The sequence below is a fragment of the Tripterygium wilfordii genome, chromosome 7, assembly GCF_013401445.1.
Source record: "Tripterygium wilfordii isolate XIE 37 chromosome 7, ASM1340144v1, whole genome shotgun sequence".
In the NCBI taxonomy this organism is placed as follows: domain Eukaryota; kingdom Viridiplantae; phylum Streptophyta; class Magnoliopsida; order Celastrales; family Celastraceae; genus Tripterygium; species Tripterygium wilfordii.
This window is the reverse complement of record NC_052238.1, coordinates 15,569,415-15,589,504: the sequence shown is the minus strand read 5'-3', so window position 1 is coordinate 15,589,504 and position 20,090 is coordinate 15,569,415. Positions and strand designations below refer to the sequence as shown.

At 37.6% G+C, this 20,090-nt stretch overlaps 5 protein-coding genes across 7 annotated transcripts; 3 read left to right on the top strand and 2 right to left on the bottom strand.

The window, feature by feature from the left end:
• The first annotated feature begins 144 nt into the window (after positions 1-144).
• Positions 145-5,489, top strand: LOC120001423 (26S proteasome regulatory subunit 10B homolog A-like). The gene is made up of 10 exons (XM_038849744.1): positions 145-338; positions 901-1,020; positions 1,464-1,600; positions 1,736-1,897; positions 1,986-2,072; positions 2,153-2,239; positions 2,319-2,456; positions 2,648-2,839; positions 2,936-3,034; positions 5,101-5,489. The coding sequence occupies exons 1-10, from the start codon at positions 236-238 to the stop codon at positions 5,173-5,175; spliced, it is 1,200 nt and encodes a 399-aa protein (XP_038705672.1). The 5' UTR covers positions 145-235; the 3' UTR covers positions 5,176-5,489.
• A 183-nt stretch (positions 5,490-5,672) lies between these two features.
• On the bottom strand, positions 5,673-6,380 carry LOC120002115 (protein DMP8-like). Its single transcript, XM_038850711.1, has one exon. It carries the CDS (start codon positions 6,354-6,356, stop codon positions 5,673-5,675), a length of 684 nt encoding a protein of 227 aa, XP_038706639.1. The 5' UTR covers positions 6,357-6,380.
• A 172-nt stretch (positions 6,381-6,552) lies between these two features.
• LOC120002114 (zinc finger protein ZAT3-like) lies at positions 6,553-8,108 on the top strand. Its single transcript, XM_038850710.1, has one exon. It carries the CDS (start codon positions 7,069-7,071, stop codon positions 8,071-8,073), a length of 1,005 nt encoding a protein of 334 aa, XP_038706638.1. The 5' UTR covers positions 6,553-7,068; the 3' UTR covers positions 8,074-8,108.
• A 5-nt stretch (positions 8,109-8,113) lies between these two features.
• LOC120002113 lies at positions 8,114-14,419 on the bottom strand. Of its 3 annotated transcripts, none has more exons than XM_038850709.1 (5): positions 14,267-14,419; positions 12,898-13,336; positions 10,000-10,046; positions 8,927-9,895; positions 8,114-8,134 (listed from the first exon to the last, which is right to left on the bottom strand). In XM_038850709.1, the coding sequence occupies exons 2-4, from the start codon at positions 13,211-13,213 to the stop codon at positions 8,945-8,947; spliced, it is 1,314 nt and encodes a 437-aa protein (XP_038706637.1). In that variant the 5' UTR covers positions 13,214-13,336; positions 14,267-14,419; the 3' UTR covers positions 8,114-8,134; positions 8,927-8,944. The 3 variants fall into 3 exon arrangements, with proteins under 3 accessions (XP_038706637.1, XP_038706636.1, XP_038706635.1); XM_038850708.1 differs by lacking the exon at positions 8,114-8,134 and adding an exon at positions 8,406-8,677; XM_038850707.1 differs by lacking the exon at positions 8,114-8,134 and having other exon boundaries at positions 8,718-9,895.
• A 1,929-nt stretch (positions 14,420-16,348) lies between these two features.
• LOC120002651 (protein FAR-RED IMPAIRED RESPONSE 1-like) lies at positions 16,349-19,072 on the top strand. The gene is made up of 3 exons (XM_038851412.1): positions 16,349-16,715; positions 16,823-17,830; positions 18,213-19,072. The coding sequence occupies exons 1-3, from the start codon at positions 16,349-16,351 to the stop codon at positions 19,070-19,072; spliced, it is 2,235 nt and encodes a 744-aa protein (XP_038707340.1).
• Positions 19,073-20,090: the final 1,018 nt, after the last annotated feature.

The window sequence follows — 20,090 nt, the reverse complement described above, 5'->3', positions numbered from 1 at the left end:
TTGTTTACGGTGCGGTATTCGAATCATATGAGTTTTTGAGTTAGGTTCTATGTGACAAAAAAAATTGGTGTAAGTGCTTACACCGTGGATTTCCCTTTATATATTTTTTTTAAATAGCTCAAAACAAAAATAAGAAAATAAAAATCGAAACACAACTTTCTGCTTTCTTGATAAACAAGTCCTCTTGCTCTTTTTTTCCTCTGTGAATCCTGCGATTTGCATCGGCGACAACACAATGTCGAGCGAAACCGAGGACGCCGTTCGACGCCGCACGGCGACCACGGAGTACCGCAAGAAGCTACTCCTGCACAAAGAGCTCGAGTCCCGAGTCCGCACAGGTCAGTCTAGGGTTTACTTCAGTCGTGTAAATCTAAGTTGTTTTCTGATGCTCGATATGCATACACGATTTTCGATCATCATTTATGTGTTAGCTTTTGCTAAGAGTTGCTAATAAATGGACAGACTCGGTGCTTTCTGAAACTGATGCAGTCGCTTGAATAATGTAGAGTGGTTTTTGAATCTTAACGTATTTTAGGAATTGAGAATAATTCATCGAATTTGATTACTCCGAGTCGTTTCTGATGGCGAATTTTTGGGTGTCGGATATGTTATAGTTATTGTAAATTATTTTTGATTTGTAAACTTGTATCTGTTTGAAATCCCAGATTCGCTCGTTTTTTCTTGAATTATTGTTTTGTTATTAAAATTTCTTGAACTACTGGGAACCTGATGACACACTTTGAATGCGATTCCTCTCTCCATATTGTTTATATTGAATTGACAAACCATTACTTTTCTTTTCAATTCTGTACATTTCTCACCATGGTCTACTTTGGCTCAATTTTTGACTGTGAATTCTGTAGGACTGACTATTATCTGTTTGGAATCAAATCTATGCAGTGAGGGAGAGTTTGCGGGGTTCGAAGAAGGAATTCGCTAAAACCGAAGATGATTTGAAGTCCCTTCAGAGTGTTGGGCAGATCATAGGCGAAGTTCTAAGGCCTCTTGACAACGAACGACGTAAACCTCTTTTTACTTTCAAGGGAAACTGTTGTTTCTTTGTTATATGCTCATCTTCTTCGGAAAGCTGCTCATTGTTTTTGTTTCTCTCTTTCATCATCATCATCCGAGCTTTTATCCCAAAAGTTTGCTTCTCTCTTTCCTTATCAAAAAATTATCTTAAAGTCATTTGTAAACTGTTATTAAGATATTTTGCTTGACCTTCAGCATTCTGCTTGCATTATTGATATTATTTATGTCCTCTTGTGCTCTGCTGGACCAATTGTGCTTCCAAGATTATCTGTTGATTTTGCTGTTAAAAAACTTGTGTATAATTTAAGTTTTTAAGTGTGATCATCTTGATATTTTCATTTAAGTTTTTCTTAATCACAGTCTAGTACTAGTAGCTGGTAGAAATCTGGTGGATAATGGTGGAACTTATTGTTGACATTATACTGTTTCAGTTATTGTTAAAGCAAGTAGTGGTCCACGGTACGTGGTTGGCTGTCGCAGTAAAGTGGACAAAGAGAAATTAACTGCTGGTACCAGGGTGGTTCTAGATATGACTACCCTCACAATCATGCGGGCTCTTCCACGTGAAGTAAGTATGAGCTTGAGCCAAATTTGATGGCTCTATCATGCTGTTCACTGTATATTGTTCCATTAATGAATGGCCAACAAAATAACAGATAGTTGAGCATTTATCTGATATATTGTGATATAACCGTGTTTACAGGTTGATCCTGTTGTTTATAACATGCTTCATGAGGACCCAGGTAATATCAGTTACTCTGCTGTAGGAGGTCTTTCAGATCAGATTCGAGAACTCAGAGAATCTATCGAATTACCCCTAATGAATCCTGAGCTTTTTCTGCGGGTGGGGATCAAGCCTCCTAAGGTAATTAGTTTGAGATGCCTTTTCTTTGTTCAGCTGAAGGCAGAAATTTAAAAAATATATTCAGATGCTGAACTTCTAATTATTTCAGGGTGTTCTTCTCTACGGACCTCCTGGAACTGGGAAGACCTTATTAGCCAGGGCAATTGCAAGCAACATTGATGCCAACTTTTTGAAGGTAAGGCTTTCTTATTTGCATTTCTTGAAATTTTATTTAACTTTAATATCTGCGATAAAAAAAATTTGTTGTTGGTGCAGGTTGTATCGAGTGCTATCATTGATAAATACATAGGTGAAAGTGCAAGATTGATAAGGGAGATGTTTAATTATGCTCGTGATCATCAGGTAATTTGACATGTACAGGAATGTACCTCAGTAGCATCACTTTTGAATTTATAACTCACCCTACATTTTTTTTTTCAAGCCCTGCATCATATTTATGGATGAGATTGATGCTATTGGGGGGCGGCGCTTCAGTGAGGGAACTAGTGCTGACCGAGAGATTCAGAGGACGCTTATGGAGTTGCTTAACCAGCTGGATGGCTTTGACCAGCTAGGAAAGGTACCCTTTTTTCCCCTTTTATTTGTCCATTTTGTTTTTTTTACTTGGCTTACTACATCGATTTGGATATATAAATGTATTGATAATGGCACATCATGAACCAGCTGTATGATGGTGTTTTGCTAATCTATAATTTTTCTAGAGGAGTTTAGGTTGCTGTACAGTAACTGAACTTGTGGTTTTTTCTCTAGGTCAAAATGATTATGGCCACAAACAGACCTGATGTTCTTGACCCAGCACTTCTTCGTCCAGGTCGTCTAGACCGGAAAATTGAAATTCCATTACCAAATGAGCAATCCAGAATGGAAATCCTTAAGATCCATGCTGCTGGAATTGCCAAACATGGTGAAATTGACTATGAAGCGGTTGTAAAGCTTGCCGAGGTCAGCAATTGATAATTTTTCCATTGCGACTGATTTGTTCTTTTTCTTTTTCTAAAATTTCCTACCACTAGTGTAAACATGCTGCCTTTAATTCAGGGTTTTAATGGGGCTGATCTTCGGAATGTTTGTACTGAAGCTGGGATGGCTGCAATCCGTGCAGAGCGTGATTACGTCATCCATGAAGATTTCATGAAGGTATTATTGTTCATTAGAAATGATTTAGCTATCAACAGGAAGTGTTTGTACTTCAGTGTTTTGCGAGTGCTGCCTTTTGATTATTGACATGTTTCATGTTTGCGAATGCTCTGTGTATGAATGGACTTAGAAGAGGCATATTTAAATAGGGGCAGCTTTCCAATTAGACTTTAAAGTATTGAAGACTTTGTTTATGCTTTATTTTGATGAGATATCGATTATAAAAATCAATCACATAGTAATCCTCTTTAATAGTATTTTCTCATCAAAATAAAAGTAAATTATTCAGCAATATAGATTTTAACCATTTGAAGTAAATCAAAAGTGATTGAATGGATTAATTTTGTATTAAACACAAATTTGTGATACATTTAATGTATTTATAATGTTTTTACTCCAAAAGTGAATTGAATGGACCCAGGAAGCACGGACACTTCTAAAATGACGAAGTGTCCGTGTCGGACACCGACACGCCTCCGACACGTGTCGGACACGTGTCTTGACCGTGTCCTATTTTTTTAAAATTTTTTAGGGAGACACGGTGGGGACACTCCTGGACACGTTTTTTGAGGGAGAGCCTACCTTTTCCTCAGCTAGAAAACAAGGACAAAAGGGGTAAATTTCTTAGGCTCTTTTATGGTTGGTTAATAGGTGTCCTTAACCTAGGTTCCATTCATGAATGCTCGTACAAGGAAAAAAAAGGTCATTTATTTTTTACTCTTTTATAATTTGAAAAAAAAAACCTAGAAATATATTTAATAAAATCAAGCATTATGCAATTCAAAAATATTTGTTTATGTTAATTTTTATATAGGATATATATATTTTATATATATACGTATGCGTGTCCTTGCCATGTCCGTGTCTTGCAAAATTTGAAATTCCCGTGTCGGAGTGTCCGTGTCATGTCGTGTCGTGTCCGTGTCCATGTCGGTGCTTCCTAGGAATGGACTAATTTTGTATTAAACACAATTTTGTGATGCATTTCATGTATTTATAATGTTTAAACCATAAGGTAATTCCTCATGATTTACAATCGTCATAATGGTATAGTAGGACTAAAAGCACTTGAAATTTCCCACTTGTTAGAATATGTATAAATGATATGAATCGTCCCAACCAACAAGTTGGAACGTGTCACACATTTATACATATTCTAACACCACACTTGAAGTGTTTCGAGGGGACAGTCTATAACCCGTCTACGAAAGCAGTCCCATTCTCTATTTGTCCTATTTTTTCCCCGGTGTCTCTTTTGTTAGTGAAAAAGAAAAGGGAATAGCAAAGATTTCTTTAAGTGAAAAAGAAAGGGTTTTGATTTCTTTCCCTTTCTGTCTTTTTGAATAATTAAGGAAATCAAAAAATGTTATATGTCAACTGTGATTTCTGTTTGCATATATTTTCTTGCTCGCACTGACTTGGTGCTCCTTTACATAATTCTCTTTTGCTTTGAAAAAATGTCTTTATTGTATTAGTATTGCCTACAAAGTTAATAGGTTGCAGAGCAGTGAGCGGTCCACACTGGACCAGTTTATGAATATTTTTCGTGCAAAGGTTTGATGTAGGTGGCATGCTAACTGATGTAATGTAACTGCCAGGGGTTTGGTAATGGTTAAATAATGAAATTTCTTTCTATTGGAGAGCTGTCTCTTTCCTGTTAGCTGCATCCTTTGGTTGAATGCTTATGCTCTGTTGTAAAAAATCCTTGTGCAATATTTTGTTATAAAAATTTATGAATCCCAAAAATTTTAGTGTGGTGCTAGAGAGAAGTATTCTCATGAATGTATTAGACATTCATTTTCTCTATACCTTTATTTTGACCTTAAAATGTAAGTCTCTGAGGTGGATCTCTCTCTTTACCTGTTTTCAAGTGCACTTATAGTTGCGTTGTGGCTTTCATTCTGAAGCTGTGTGCATTGTTGATGGTTTATTTGTTCAAAAGATACCCTTTGTGTTTATTGCTCAGTCTGTATGCATGTGCCCTTCTGCATGAAGGTGCGAGCATGTTCAGTACTGACTGGTATTTCTGGAAGCTAATTACTCAAATTTTACCTGCTAACTTTCAGGCTGTCCGCAAACTAAACGAGGCAAAGAAACTTGAATCAACTGCGCACTACAACACCGATTTTGGGAAAGAATAGTACCCATTATGTTTCTTGCTTTGCTGGATTAATAGGGTTCCAGAATGCCAATAGAACAAGTGGTGGAAATTCCAGTGGCATTTGCTTGAGCAATGGCTGAGAGTGTTGGGCAGACGACTGCTGTCTTGTTATGTTACATTTTCTTATGAGCTACTACTTGCAGATTCATTTTTACTTGTTTGTACACTGTCTAGAAGATTGAAAGATCTTCCAGATGGATGTCCTCTCTTCTCGAGCATATTGGTTTGATGATCAAAACTTTCTTGTTACTGGCTACTGTGAGTTCTTAATAACATAAAGAAACTACATTTCCACTGCTGGGGCTTTAACTGGGCTGTGTTCGGGGCGAGTCTGGGTAAGAATTGTCATCCCTATCCCAGGTGATATAGTTAGGTAAAAATCTCCACTAATAAATCCGAGAGTTATAAATATTTTATAAGAAATAAATAGTGATAAACATTACTACAACTTACAATATAACCACTAAAACAATCTAACTATGATGCCATGCAGCCAACACCACGCCTAGAAGTAGGAAACACAAGGAACAAAGCACTACAAATAACACCAACCATCAATGGAAAACTCTCCATCACTTCATCCATCTCCTTCTGGTGCCCTGGAAACAGGCAATTCGTAACCCTATGATCCGAAAACGCGATCGCTATGAACACCATAACCGACATAATCGAGTGCACAAGATCAGTCAATCCAACTCTATATTTCTCATCTTTCGGAATCTCCACTTGAATTCCAGGCTTAAACACTGCCAATCCATTAGTAGTCACAAATCCATAGTACACTTTCCCGTCATCCCCTTTAAAACTATCCGTAAAATGGAAGAAGAAGCAAGAGAGTGCACACAGTCCTAATAGGACGTAGATCATCGTAGTGTTCACAGAGGAGCAATCTCCAGTCCGGTAGACGGAAGGGAGTACCATTTCAAATGTCAAGAGAGTGCCTGTTGGGAGGAAATTGACAAGCATTGAGGTTTTAGATATTGTTTTCTGAACTCCTTTCGCGACGGCTCGCCTTTTTCGGCCTCCACCACCAGGGCCAAGACTCAACCTTGGAAGAGTGGTGGTGGCGGCGGCAGTAGATGTGGCATTTGGGGTTGTGGGGTTTTCTGGTGGGGTTGCATTGTAGACTTTGATACCAATTCCTTCAATTTTTTCCTCCATTTGTCTTCGTTTCTTGACAGTAGAGAGAGGAGGGTTGTTGGTTGTGAGGATAAATAAAATAAAATAAAAAGGGAGTTTAAAGAGTGGTTTAATTGGATTTATATAGAAGGGTTTGAATTTGAACCGAGTAGTTATTGACGGTTAATTACCAAGTGATTTCTAACCGCATGTTTTTCCGCTAGTGAATGTTCATGGCATTGATTGAGATTACAATCTTACCCTTATCGTTCATGTAATGGGTATGGATGGCAAAACTCTGTTTATTTCGGATGATCAAATTTATCCAATCTGGATTAAACTAAGTTTGAACATAAGTTATATGTTCGAAATTTAGATCTAAATATAAAATTTTTATCCGGTTTAAAACCGGATCCATGTCCAAACACATAAATTTTATCCAGTTTGATTGTCTGGAGCCTAACCCGAATTAAGTTATCGTCTCCAGGTGTGGTTAATTAAGTACGTCCGAAATCCAATCTAGGTTAGGCTCCGGACATGTAAATATTTCATAAACACATAATGTGGTTCGTCCTGGAATCGATTTTTTACCACCCCTAATAATGGGTGCTTAGTGTTAACCTTTTTCCCCTCCCTTAAGAGGGGTTGTTCAGTAATTCTATTTGTGCGGATAAACACAACCCTCCATGTCCCAAACTGAAAAAAAATAACTGCCAGTAACCGCTTCTCCACTACAAAACCAAACCCTCCCACCATGTTACACTTTTTTTTCTTCCTTCATTGTTCCAAAGCCTCGTCTTTCCCTGCCATGACCAACAACAATACTGAATCAGATCTTCATTCTCGCTTTCCTGCCTCTCCATCTCACAACCTCATTCCATATTTTTCTCCCTCTTCTAGCACTTCAAGCGCCTACCAACCCCAAAACTCCGGTAGAAAACGCTCCCGGACGATCAAGATAGACTCTGGTGCGGCTACCACTACAAGCAGTAGGAGTGGTGTCAATGACACTTCCATTTCCAGGCCAAAGCAGAGCAAGAAACCCGACCCGTCAGTGCCTAAGATCACTCGACCTTGCAGCGAGTGTGGGAAGAAGTTCTGGTCATGGAAGGCACTTTTTGGACACATGAGATGCCATCCAGAGCGCCAATGGCGCGGCATCAACCCTCCTTCCCAATTTCGCCGACCCTTCTCCCCACAGATGAATGACAGTGAGGCCTCAACGAAGATGACCGAAGAGGACCAAGAAGTTGCAGCTTGCTTGCTGATGTTGGGTAATGGAGATGTAAATGTTGCAACTGAATTACAACCAGAAGTATTAATTCCTCAACTCCAAGAAACAGAGTCGATGAATTACAGGTTCGAGTGTTCGAGTTGCAAGAAGGTTTTCGGGTCTCATCAAGCGCTTGGTGGTCATAGAGCGAGTCACAAGAATGTCAAGGGATGTTTCGCAATAAACAGAAGCAATGAGGAGGAATTGGTGCAGGCACATAGCGGTGGCGGAGGAGGAGGAGAAAGAGGAGCAGAGGAGGATAATAATATGGTGATTGATTCAGTGCACAAATGCAGCATTTGTTTGAGGGCTTTTTCAAGTGGGCAAGCATTGGGAGGGCATAAGAGGTGCCATTGGGAGAAAGGAGATCAAGGGTTTAGTAATCTAGACCTCAATTTGCCTGCTCCAGTTGAAGAACATGATCACGATTGTTCTTCATCTTCTTATTCTTCAGGATTTGCTTTGGACTTAAGGTTAGGACTTTGAAGGCATTATTCTACTGACTTGTGGCTATCCAGTGATCGCTACTAAGTAAACACTGTATTCTCTGTATCATTGTCAACAAACAAAGAAAGGATCTCAGTTTCTTCTTCTGTCTGTAAGCTTGAAATTAAAGACACTTTCACTAACAAAGTATAAAAGTCTATCAAACAAGGATTTGTGAATCTTGTCTTCTATGAGCATTTCACTTGGCTTCTTCTGTCAGGCAAAAGCAACTTTAGAAGGAAAATAGGACCAAACAACATAAAACCCTATCTGGGGGAAGTGGGCAGCACTAGCCTGACACAACCATAGTCTATAACCAATGAAGAGTGCCATTGGGTCAATCATAATATGCATAAAGCAAGGAGTAAACAAATTAATCTGTACAAATATGAATCAAATCACCAGTCTAGTGATTATAACTTTTTCCACTGTTTTTCATCACATCTAACTGTTTTATAAATTGTTTTTCATTTTTCACTTTACAGTGTAACTTTACATGCTAATCCTGCTGAAATTCCCAAGTGTTCAACAACTCTTGATGAATGGCGTCCCCCCGTACCCTTCACAGTCCTTTATCCAACTGAGATTGCAGAGATGATATACTCTGAAATCGAAAGAGAAAAGAAAAAAAAATTCGAGTACAGTTGTCCCAAGAATTTATATCTAATTAGAATAGCTTTCTAGTCAATTTCTATAATTTCAGTTTCAAAAAGAATTCCATTCCCAAAGAGGAGACATTATGTCAATGACGGTACAAGGTTTATTTGCATTTACAATGCCAAAGCAAGCAAAGGCAAACTTAAGACATTAAGAACAGATTAATGAAAGGCATCGAGAAATTTGAGATGCTCACCTCCTACCTAGTAGGTCATCACATCTTGCTAGATTTAGCCCAGAAGAACCCCCTCTTTCTAGTAGAATGAGTCTCTGACAAAGATTTACTCCCCTTAGATCCAAAAGAAAAGTGCCGCCTCAAGAAAGGCTTTCCTGAAGAGTTTTTCATGCTGGAGCTTGAGGCCATCTTGGGACCCTTTGCATCATGTCCAGCACTTTTTACATGATCGAATGCAGCCGAACCACTGTGAAGATCAATATCCATGATCTTCCTTGACCTCTTGCTTTGTTTAGCCTTCATATCCATATCTGCTTTCAAAGCCTTTTGGGACAGTTTATGAGTCTGCTTCTCTCCCAAAGTGCAAATTGGGCAAGCAGGGTCATACTTGTCCATCTCAGGAGTCATATTCTCCAAACACTCAGCATGGTATACATGTCCACAGATCAAAACAGCAACAACAGAAAGATCGTTAGTGGCAATAATCTTCTGGCTGCTCCATGAAGATTTCTCAGTCAAAAGCTTTGAGCAAATCCCACAAGTCTGTAGATCAACGGGGGGTGAAGATGAAATTCGACTACTCGACCTAGATATGTTATCACGATTGAAGCCAAAGTTCTCATTATCAAAGGACCATCTTTCTTTGTGAGATGTGGCCATGAGTTCAGAAAAGGCATGCATAGACCATCCATCTGAAGAACCACCATGGGAGCCCCCATTTGACTCATTGCTCCATGAGGGGATCACTGGTTTTTCCCCACAAACTGAGAGGTTATTTGAAGACTTATGAATTTGGTCATCAGATATTTGCACTGATGGCAAATGTCCAGGAGACTGGTTGGGCCACCTTGATTCAGTAAAGCTTGGAGGACGCAGTTGACTCGGGGGCAACATAGCAGATGTTGAAAAGGAAGAAGTCGAGGGCAATGAAAGAGACAGTTTCATAGGTGATGGACAAGACATAGCCGGTGATTCATTTGACTCCTTCACCTACAATGTCATCCAGGATGGGGAAATAATACATCAAGTTAAGGGAAAAGGCATATGTAAGTCAAATGATAGAGCAAACACAAATCATTCCCCCAAAAACTCACCTCTTCCAAACTGATATCTGTCGAGACATTTCTCGAGATAGATTTATCTGCCATATATGTGTCAAAATGGAAAACAATTGTCATATCAATACCAAACTGAGCACAAAATAGCTGACAAATAAATTTTAATTAGGCTATAGTAGAATATCCTAATCATCCAAAAATTGAAAATAGAACAAGTATACTAACATATATTCAGCATATTCTTTTCTGTTGCAACCATTACGTCTGAAGATTAGATCAACATAAATTGCCTTGTAAAGATGCAACACTCATGCAACGAAAAAGACAAAACAAATTCTACAACTTTTTCAAAAACTATAGCTAATTCCAGAGAGGATGACAAGCTACATAATTGTGAAAAAGAATACAGGATAAGCAATCTTGATCTTAGCCAAAAGGCAAAAAAAGTAAAACAGGATAAGAAAACTTCAACGAAAAGTATATGGGACCCCAACAAACGTACAGATTTAGCTCCTCATCACATCAAAGCACAGTCACTATCATTAGAATCTGAACAGGATTCAAGAGGCACTCACATTCAACATCTCATCAGAAATATTTTTGTCTCATATAAAAACATTCAAACCAGATGCAATTTAAGAAACAGATGGACAAAGAACAAAAGGCATTCCCTAGAAGACAAAAATTACAGTTGTCAAAACTTTGGACTTGGTTCAAGCACTACACCCCCAGCTTTGCCAGAGAAGGTCACCCAGCCAACCATAAAGAAATTGAAAACATTCTCAAAAGTGCTAGTAGTGACCCAAAAACACATGAAATCACCAAAGGGAAGTTTAACCAAGACTTCTGAAGAATAGCCACCCCTCAACAAGAGAATGGCAAATTATTGGGAACATAGAATTTTGGGCAGTACATCTGAAAGCTCCCACTGAGCTGTATTTGTAGCATAGAAAACCCCATTTCCCAGTATCATCCAACTACCCAGCCAGAAGGCCCAGAACCCTGAAGCCCGAAAAAGAAGGGGTGGCAGGGAAGAGAGAGAAGGTCTCCCGTCCCTTATCATTACCAAACTCACGTCTGATTACAGGATTTTCCCCTTCAAAAAAAAAAACAGGGAGATGCGCCTCATTCCCATCATTTTCAGCACAATAAAACATTATCTTGAATCTTGATGTCACTACATGTGAGCATAATCTCACAAAGCGGCCCAAATATTTGTAAAAAATCCAACTATCCTCTTTGAAATTCCACCAAAACTAACCAAAGTATTTGAAAACTTATCAAAACAGAGTTCCACGCACTATCTGAAATCGAAGTGTATATATAGTAGTGAGTTTAGGCAATAAGTTTCCAAGACACCTGTCAAAGACCTATTGATTAGTTGAATTGGAAGGAGGCCGGAAGTCAAGGTATTTGTAGGAAGAAGCTCATTGCATTATACTAAAAGGATTGTTTTACATGTGATCAGAAATAAAACCTTTTAGTTTTCAAAGAAAATTTAAAATTAAATACTCTGGCCTAAAAGTAACTGAAATCATATAAGACCAACCTTTTAATGAGTGAAATTTATTTATTAAGAACAAAGCCAAAATCTTAAAAATTACTTGTCTCATCTTCCTCCCATACTGCTCACACTTCTGCTTGGCAATATAGATAAGCTCAGCCCCTTGAGTTTATTTAGCAGAAAACATATATCCTGGATAATCTCTTTTTCACTTTATTTTGAGTTACTATCCTTCTTACTCAACACAGAATTCCATTTCATAATGTGACCTTCACAGTGATAAAATAAACTATTCACCTCTTCTCCAACTAAAGTGAGCCTTTGTCTCTCAGTCTCTCTTCATAGATCAATACAATCAATTTCATAACAGGGCAAGAATTTAATTCGGTTGTCTAAGCTTCTTTTCCCAGATGCTTAACAAGGGCCCACAGAGGTGAATCTTTAGATTTGAAAATGACCTTCAAGTGTGCATACTTGGACCACATAGGAAAAAAGATGACAACAATGAATCCCGATTGTATCGTATGCATACCCATCAGGCAGCTGAAAATTTAGCTTTGATAATTTCTGTCTTTTGGATCATTACTATGATAGTATGGTCTCAACCCAGTTAGCTTTCCATCCAATGGTATTAGAGGCATGAGGAAGAGCGTACCATTATTTGGGTGCTTCTCAGAGGACAGAACAGAATCAGGTAAGTCTTTGAGAACGTTCAACTTGTCAGCTTTCAAACGGGGAAGAGAAGAAGCATACCACTCACTCTTCTTTTTTCCTTACTCAATTAAAATTTAGGGACTCTCACTGCCAACATTCATAAACTTGATCTGGTTTACTCCAGCTGCCCCAAAGTAAATGTTTGCAGAGTTCTCAATAACTCAAATTTTTCAAAAGAGCTAAAGCTAAAAAATGTGTGAGCAATCTAACTAGAGTCTAGACATCAAAGAAAATATATTGAAGAAGGCGCTTAAGGGTAAGAGTTATTGTCAATGAGCTCGTGGAAGAGAGGTACAATTGTTAATACTAATTTTGGCTAGTTTTTAACTTTGAAGGGAACTAAACGAAAGAGCTTTTGGGGGAGAAGAAACCCCCATGGTTGTTCGAGGATTAATGGATAACTACTCTTTCTAATCTCATATCCTGTCCAAGTTTGTAAAAGGGTAAAAATCCTTAGTGCCCTTATTCATTCATATGACGTTCCAATTATCTTCAAATATGAAAGAAATATGACGCAGAAAAACTCCAAACAAATATAATCAACGACGTAGAAGTTGCCTGAAAGATACTGTTCTCCACTATTTTGACAATATCTATAAATATATAACTTTAGCAGCAATCTGAGAAAGGAGGGATGTGTAAAAACATTCAGATCTTCACTAGCACTTCCACAAGTAAGAGATAACACATCACAAAAGATCACTCCAGATGCTTACCTGAACCAGGTGTCCTCGAATGCACAGCAGTTCCTTCTGAAAATGGAGACTTTTGCCATGTACGTCTCCGAAGACTTTCAAATGGGCTTCCATCCTCTGACACTAATGCAGATTCACACTTAGTATCTGAACCATCATTCCTGCTAATTCCATCAGAAAACCAACTTACTGAAGTCTCTTCACCAGCAACTCGCCCACGGTTATCCCACCGAAAGCTCCATGTCGGTGAATATCGTATATTCCTATGCAAAGCCTCGCTACCTGATCCACTAACAATAGTCTTGTCTCTAGCAGCAACACAACAGGCAGATCCCATAGTCAAGTGCACCAAAGGTAATCTCACAAAAAGCACCCTGAAGTTGCCACTCACATCCTCCAAGTGATAGACTCAACTTATAGTCTCACCGATATCACTCCATGAAGAAAACCCCAGTATTTGCTGCTCCAAAGAATTAATGCAAGGAAAATTAATAACTAATGCAATGGCCCATAAGTTGAAGATAAATGCATAGAGTAAAACAAAAAGAACATAATTTTTCTCTTCTGTGGAATTCAAAAGTTAAAAGCAACAGAATAAGAGTGTATTCTGAAGTGATGATAACCCGTGCTTATTAAAAGCTAAAGCTATCCAATCCTCCTAACCATAGTTCATCAAAATCATATACAAACCTAACAATTCATATAAAAGATGTGTAGTTTCAGGAAATGAAATTCCAAACACCATCATCTCCAGAAAAAATAAACTTAAATAACTCAAAGAGAACACAACTGAAGCAATTCTCATAAGATTTTAAATATATACCCAATATAGCATTTCAGAGTTATTCAAAGTGAACAAAAATGAATCCATCATTCAATAACATCATTTATAGTCAAATGAACCGTCATAGCTGAACAAAATTGCCGATTTCGAAATTACGGCAGCACAGTTTCTCTGCTCCCTCCCAACACTCACTACTGCTTCCAACCTAATAAACCCACAAACACAACCACCAAAACACAAGAACGACTGACAATAAAAGGAAGACTAAAAATCGATTCAATCTGCTACACTTAAGGGCACTTGAGCGAGTGTCTGAATCGGAAAACCTAAACAAAAACCCTAAAAATAGAAAATCAAACCAATACAGAGGTCAGTCATCAGATCCGACTTTCAAGCCAAAAAATCTGGCACTCAACAGTTCAATCAAACACACACACACACACAAAGTGATAAATAAATTAGATAAAATCCGGGAAAATTTTTGGATAATCAATCAAAATAAAAATAATCATTAATCACTATATCGTCATGGAAGAAAACGAGAGTCCCCGTATCCCATACACAAACACACACAAAAACCGAACCAGTGACCTGATCGAGCCGTACCTTTCCACAGCTTCAACACGGCACCGTTTCAGAACGAGAGAGAGTTTCAGGAGCGAAGAGCTGTCTTGGAGAAGAAAAAAGGAACAAACACTGTGTAAAGGCTGCTTGTGGGAAGCGAGAGGGAAAGAAAGAAAGAAGAAAAGAGAGCAGTCGTCTTAGACTTGTTTAACTGACGCCGTTGGAATTCGCTTGGTTGGTTTCGGTAGTCGTTCCGTTAGTTCTGACGGCGTTACTAAATTATTTAAAGAAGAGAAAAGGACGAATATTTTTGTCCGAGAAATTGACAGCATTTCGGGTTGTTGGGAGCCCCGAAACCCCGAAAAGTGATGAAAGCGGTAACAAACTGGTGGTTTCTTATGCAGGACGCGGAGTGCGCACTACGCATTCCATCCATTCTTTTCACGCTACATGGAAGTATCTCAAAAAATATGGAAAATTTTAAATTTAAAAAAAGTGTTCCAAAAAAAAAAAGTCAATATTCCCTCTCATTTTAGTTTTGCTGGAAATTCAAGCCCAAATAGTCGTTGTTGTGGGGCACTGATCCGCATGAATTTATTCTTCTTAGAATCTTAGGTCATCGACATTGGTTTTTAAGCCTAAAAAACGTGTTATTGTGTGAGAGCTGCAAAGTCTTTGTTTATATATCACACGATTGGATTATATTAATCCAATAACACTCCTCCCACACTGGCGGGTTGAGTTATGTAAGACCCAGCAAATGGATTGGTAAAGGTCACGTCCAAATAGACCGAGACTTTATTATGATATCATGTTGAAAATCCAAGCTCAAACATATTAACAATATTGTTCGTTTTGGGCTACAAGCCACCACATATTTGTTCTCTTGACCGTCTCTGTAGTAATTAGGCCCAAAAAACGCATCATTGTGTGAGAGCTACAATGCTTTTATTTATATACCACTCGGTTGAATTATAACAATCCGACATGGGATATTACTATTTTCGCACTTTTTATTTCACTATTTTTTTATTGACTCTAAAATTATTTAGAAGATATTATAAAAAAATAATGGGTGTTTAGGTTGTAAACTAGAATGTATTTAGTCTTTGCCAAGTGGTGGATGTGTTGGGTTAGGTGGAGAGAGTTGGAGGGTGCAACGTATGGATTTAGACATTTGAGTGAGGCACGTAATTGACACACAATTTGCCATTTTCGGGTGTTGGTTCAACTTATTTTGAGTTAAGGGAGGTATTGATGGGTTTATTGGTCCAAAAATAATCTCTCACATTTAATATCATGATTAATGGTCTTATTGTTTGTTTGTAGGTCCCTTTGAGGATAATTGCGTGCTCGTTTTAAAGACGTACACAAATTAATTATTACATATATATATATATATTTATATTTATATAATTCAATTACATGGGTGGATTAGTGAATCTCTAAATCAAATTATATGGACTCGAAAAAATATGAGTTTGATTCTCATTGTGAAAAATACTCTTGTGATCATACGCCAAAGGAAAATGACAAAGAGCCCAACTTTTTCATGACCCAAAGAGCCCAAATCTATGTGGCTCTTAATTGACACTGCCATGTCATATGCCAAGCTGGAAATTGTTTTAATTTCAAAATTTTAATGGATTTCAAACACTTAAGGCAGATACATAGATTATCTCTAACACATCGCGAACCACATCTTCGTGAGATCTACTTTGAGAGACACAGCAGCGCCGGACTTCGAAGACACAGCAGTAGCGCCGGACTTCGAAGACACAGCAGCGGCGCATGTCAAGTAAGACGATCTGAGAAACCAAATCGACCCCGTGAGATCTACTTTGAGAGAAGGAGAACGACATCTTCGTGAAATATAAGTATCGCACCGGGCTTGGAACATGGAGAGGTTGGGTATTTCGTATGTTGTTTTATATTTTCGAATGGAATGCTAGATATATGAATTTATTGGGTTTTGTTGAGGAAGATAAGCTCACTGGGAAAGATTGAAATGAACGATATGTGTGAGCCAGTTTGTTGAGTTCTGTACTGTTATTGCTGTTTAATTTCTTTACGAAAAAATGACTCAAGTATCTGATGAAATTTAATATTCCATTGTTTATATCGATGGCATTTATTATTCCATTTTTTTTACGTGTGGAAGATATACATGGTAGTGATTATTCCATTGTGTTAATAATGTTTTTCATATGTTTCAGGGCCCAGAATTTGGAAGATAGTAAGTTCAGAGATCAAGAAGTTATTGGTCTAAACTGCCAGAGCCCTGAGGTTGATGTCAGTTGCTGGTGTGGAACAGAAAAAGACCTAAAAGTATTTATGCCTGCGCGTGGAATGTTGTTTGATCGTGAGGAGGAAATGTTTGAGTTCTACAAAAAATACGGTGAGGTAAATGGATTTCCTGTGAAGCGGAGAACATCAAACAAGGACAAAGACGGCTTGTGCAAATATGTGACTTTTACGTGTGCTAGAGCAGGTGTGTTTATCATAAATGGAAATGGAATATCTGAAATTTTTTTATGGTAGTAATCTAATCTCTCATTCATATGACAGTGTAATTTTACTTGTCTTGTCATTGATTAGGTTTGTTAATTAGTCGTGCCAAGAATATTATAAATCATCGTTCGAGCCAGAAGAGTGGATGTAAGGCTCGTTTAAGAGCTCGGTTATCTTGTGAAGGTAAATGGGAGATTACTTCGTTTGAGGATTGTCACAATCATGTATTGAGTCCCAGCCAGTCAAGATTTTTTATATGCAATCGTGAAATCAACCCACATGTACAGAGACAACTAGAGATTAACGACATTGCTGGAATTAGGCCAAACAAGAGTCACAGTGCGCAAGTTATTGGAGCGGGTGGTCATGAAAATTTGACGTTCTTACAGAAAGATACACGAAATCTAATTGCTAAAGTGAGGCGTTTGCGGATGGGAGAAGGTGATGCGAAGGCATTGCAAAGTTATTTTGATAAGATGCAATCTAAGAATGAGGGTTTTTACTCTTTGATTGATTGGGACCAGGAAGGACGTATGAAAAGTGTTTTTTGGGCTGATCCACGTAGCCGAGCTGCATGTCATGAGTTTGGTGACGTTATTACTTTTGATACCACGTATTTAACAAATAAGTATGATATGCCGTTTGCCCCATTTGTGGGTGTGAATCATCATGGTCAATCGATTTTATTAGGATGTGGGTTACTGTCTAATGAAGACATTGATTCATTTATATGGTTGTTTAGAACTTGGTTGTCATGCATGCATGGGGTAGCTCCAAAAGGAATTGTCACGGACCAAGACAAGGCCATGAAGAGTGCAATTGAAATTGTTTTTCCTGGTATTAGGCATAGGTGGTGTTTGTGGCACATTTTGAAGAAGGTGCCTGAGAAGTTAGGGTCTTTAAAGGATTGCAATCGTATAACTTATTTAATTGGTGATGCTGTTTTTGATTCTCAGAGTATAGAGCAGTTTGAAAGTTCTTGGAAATTGATGGTTGAGAGTTTTCGTTTGGAAGCAAATGTTTGGCTGTCATTATTATACGAGGATAGGGCTAGGTGGGTGCCAATATACTTGAAGAATTTTTTTTGGCAGGTATGTAAGGAATTGACTATTTGTTTTTGTAATACTGGATTCAATTGAATATTATTAATGGAATACTGGATTCCATTGAATAATATCAATGGAATACTGGATTCCATTGAATATTACAAATGGTATATTGTATTCCATTCAATTTTCGAATGGAATACTTGATTCCATTCATTTATTCAATGTTATACTGGATGCCATTAATTTCCATAAATGGAATATTGGATTCAATTGATGTTCATAAATGGAATACTGGATTACAATCCGTTCCATTTATAATCATCAATGGAATCCAGTATTCCATTGATATTGGGAGGTAATTTACTTTATATAACTCTTTGGATTGAATCTGGTATTTTTGATGACTTACCTTAATTGTGTTTTTGCAGGTATGTCAACAACTCAACGAAGTGAGAGTATTAATGCATTTTTTGATGGTTATGTGAACTCCAAGACTACACTAAAACAGTTTGTTGAGCAGTATAATAATGCTCTGAGGGACAAGGTTGAAAAGGAAAGCCTTGCTGATTACAACTCTATTCACAGGCAGCTACAATGTGGAACTTCTTTAGATATGGAAAAACAGATTCTCAATTTGTATAATGAATCGAAGTTCAAGGAGTTCCAAATTGAGCTGTTTGGGATGATGTACTGTGGGATTATATTGGTTGAGAACAATGCGGAGTTCATAATGTTTCATGTTGAAGAAGATATTGTGTTTGGTGAGAAAGGTAGGAAGAAAATTGTGTTTAGTGTGTTTTTTGATGAAGTAACATGCTCGGTGAAGTGTAGTTGTTGCAACTATGAATTTAGAGGAATATTGTGCAGGCACGCAACCATTGTGTTGATCAGGAATCGTCGATATTTGGTTCCAGATCAGTACATATTTAGGCGATGGAGGAAAGATGTTAGGCGATGTCATTCTCGAGTCAAAATTAATTATGAGGGATGGATTATCACATCAGAGCAGCGCCGATATGATGAGTTGTGTAGATTGTTCACCTCCGTTGCAGACTTGGCAGCAATGAGTGAAGAAAAATACAAGTTATTAATTACCTTGATAGAGGATGCATCAAGCAAAATGACAACCAATGTGGGTAATCATGTGTTGCCTGGGCCAAGTGAAAATGATCCGCTAATTAGAAGGACGAAGGGACGTCCTCGTAGTTTGAGGAAGGAAAAGATATTTAAGAGGAAGCGTGTTGGCAATGCTCGAGATGAGGCTACATCATCAACCGCACCGACTTAAGGATTTGATTAATAGTATATTTTGTTATGTATGATCTGTTTAATTATATTGTTTGAATGATAATTTGTCGAACCAGTGGATTTATTGGTTATATTGTTTAAAGTTATCTATTTTTTTATTTTAATTCATAATTACATCGAACGAAACAATGGAATAATTGAAGTCGATTTTTTTACTACAGATGCACTAAGTGTCCCATCGAAAATATAAATGGAATAAATCAATTCCATATGTTCTTTTAATGAAATTCTTAATTCCATTAAACAATATAATGGAATAATTGAATTCCGTTTTATTGATAACATTTGCACAATGTGTCCTGTTGAAAATATCAATGGATTTGTTTAATTTCTAATGGAATTACTAATGCAACTCAAATAAACAATGGAACATGGATTTACATAAGTAAATGTGATAATAATATAAAAGCTTAAATTTAATAAAACTTGGAGTAGCTAAAGTAAAAGTAATGTTAATAAAACATAGAACTAATGGCACTAAATTTCATTATGTGCCAACATTAAGGTGTACTTATGGATGTCTTCATTCCATGAATATGGTCCATCATTGAGGAATGTGTTCAGAATTGAAGATCTGAATCGAGCAATATCTTCAGGTGAGATCTCCCTTGGGATGGGGGTGTGGCTGAAGATGGAAGACATTACGTACATGACAATTATCCCACAGTCCACTCTGTTTTGACAACAACAGACACAGATATGTAATTAAGAAAACATTTACAAAATGTAAGTGTAAGTAATTGTAAATATAAAGGATGTACAATGGAAATTATGATTATAATTTTATTTCTTACGATCCTGGTGGCTGTTGTGGCGTCTCCATTACTGTCATCGTCATAGACCCGGTTGGGTTGGGTTCAATTTCGCCATGAGTTACTTCGTTGAAGTATTTTACCTGAAGCACATAGTAATCATTTAATTATTGAATATAGAAAACAATGTACTAACATATTCCATATGGAAAACAGTGTACTAACAAAATCAAGAGCATCTTGCAG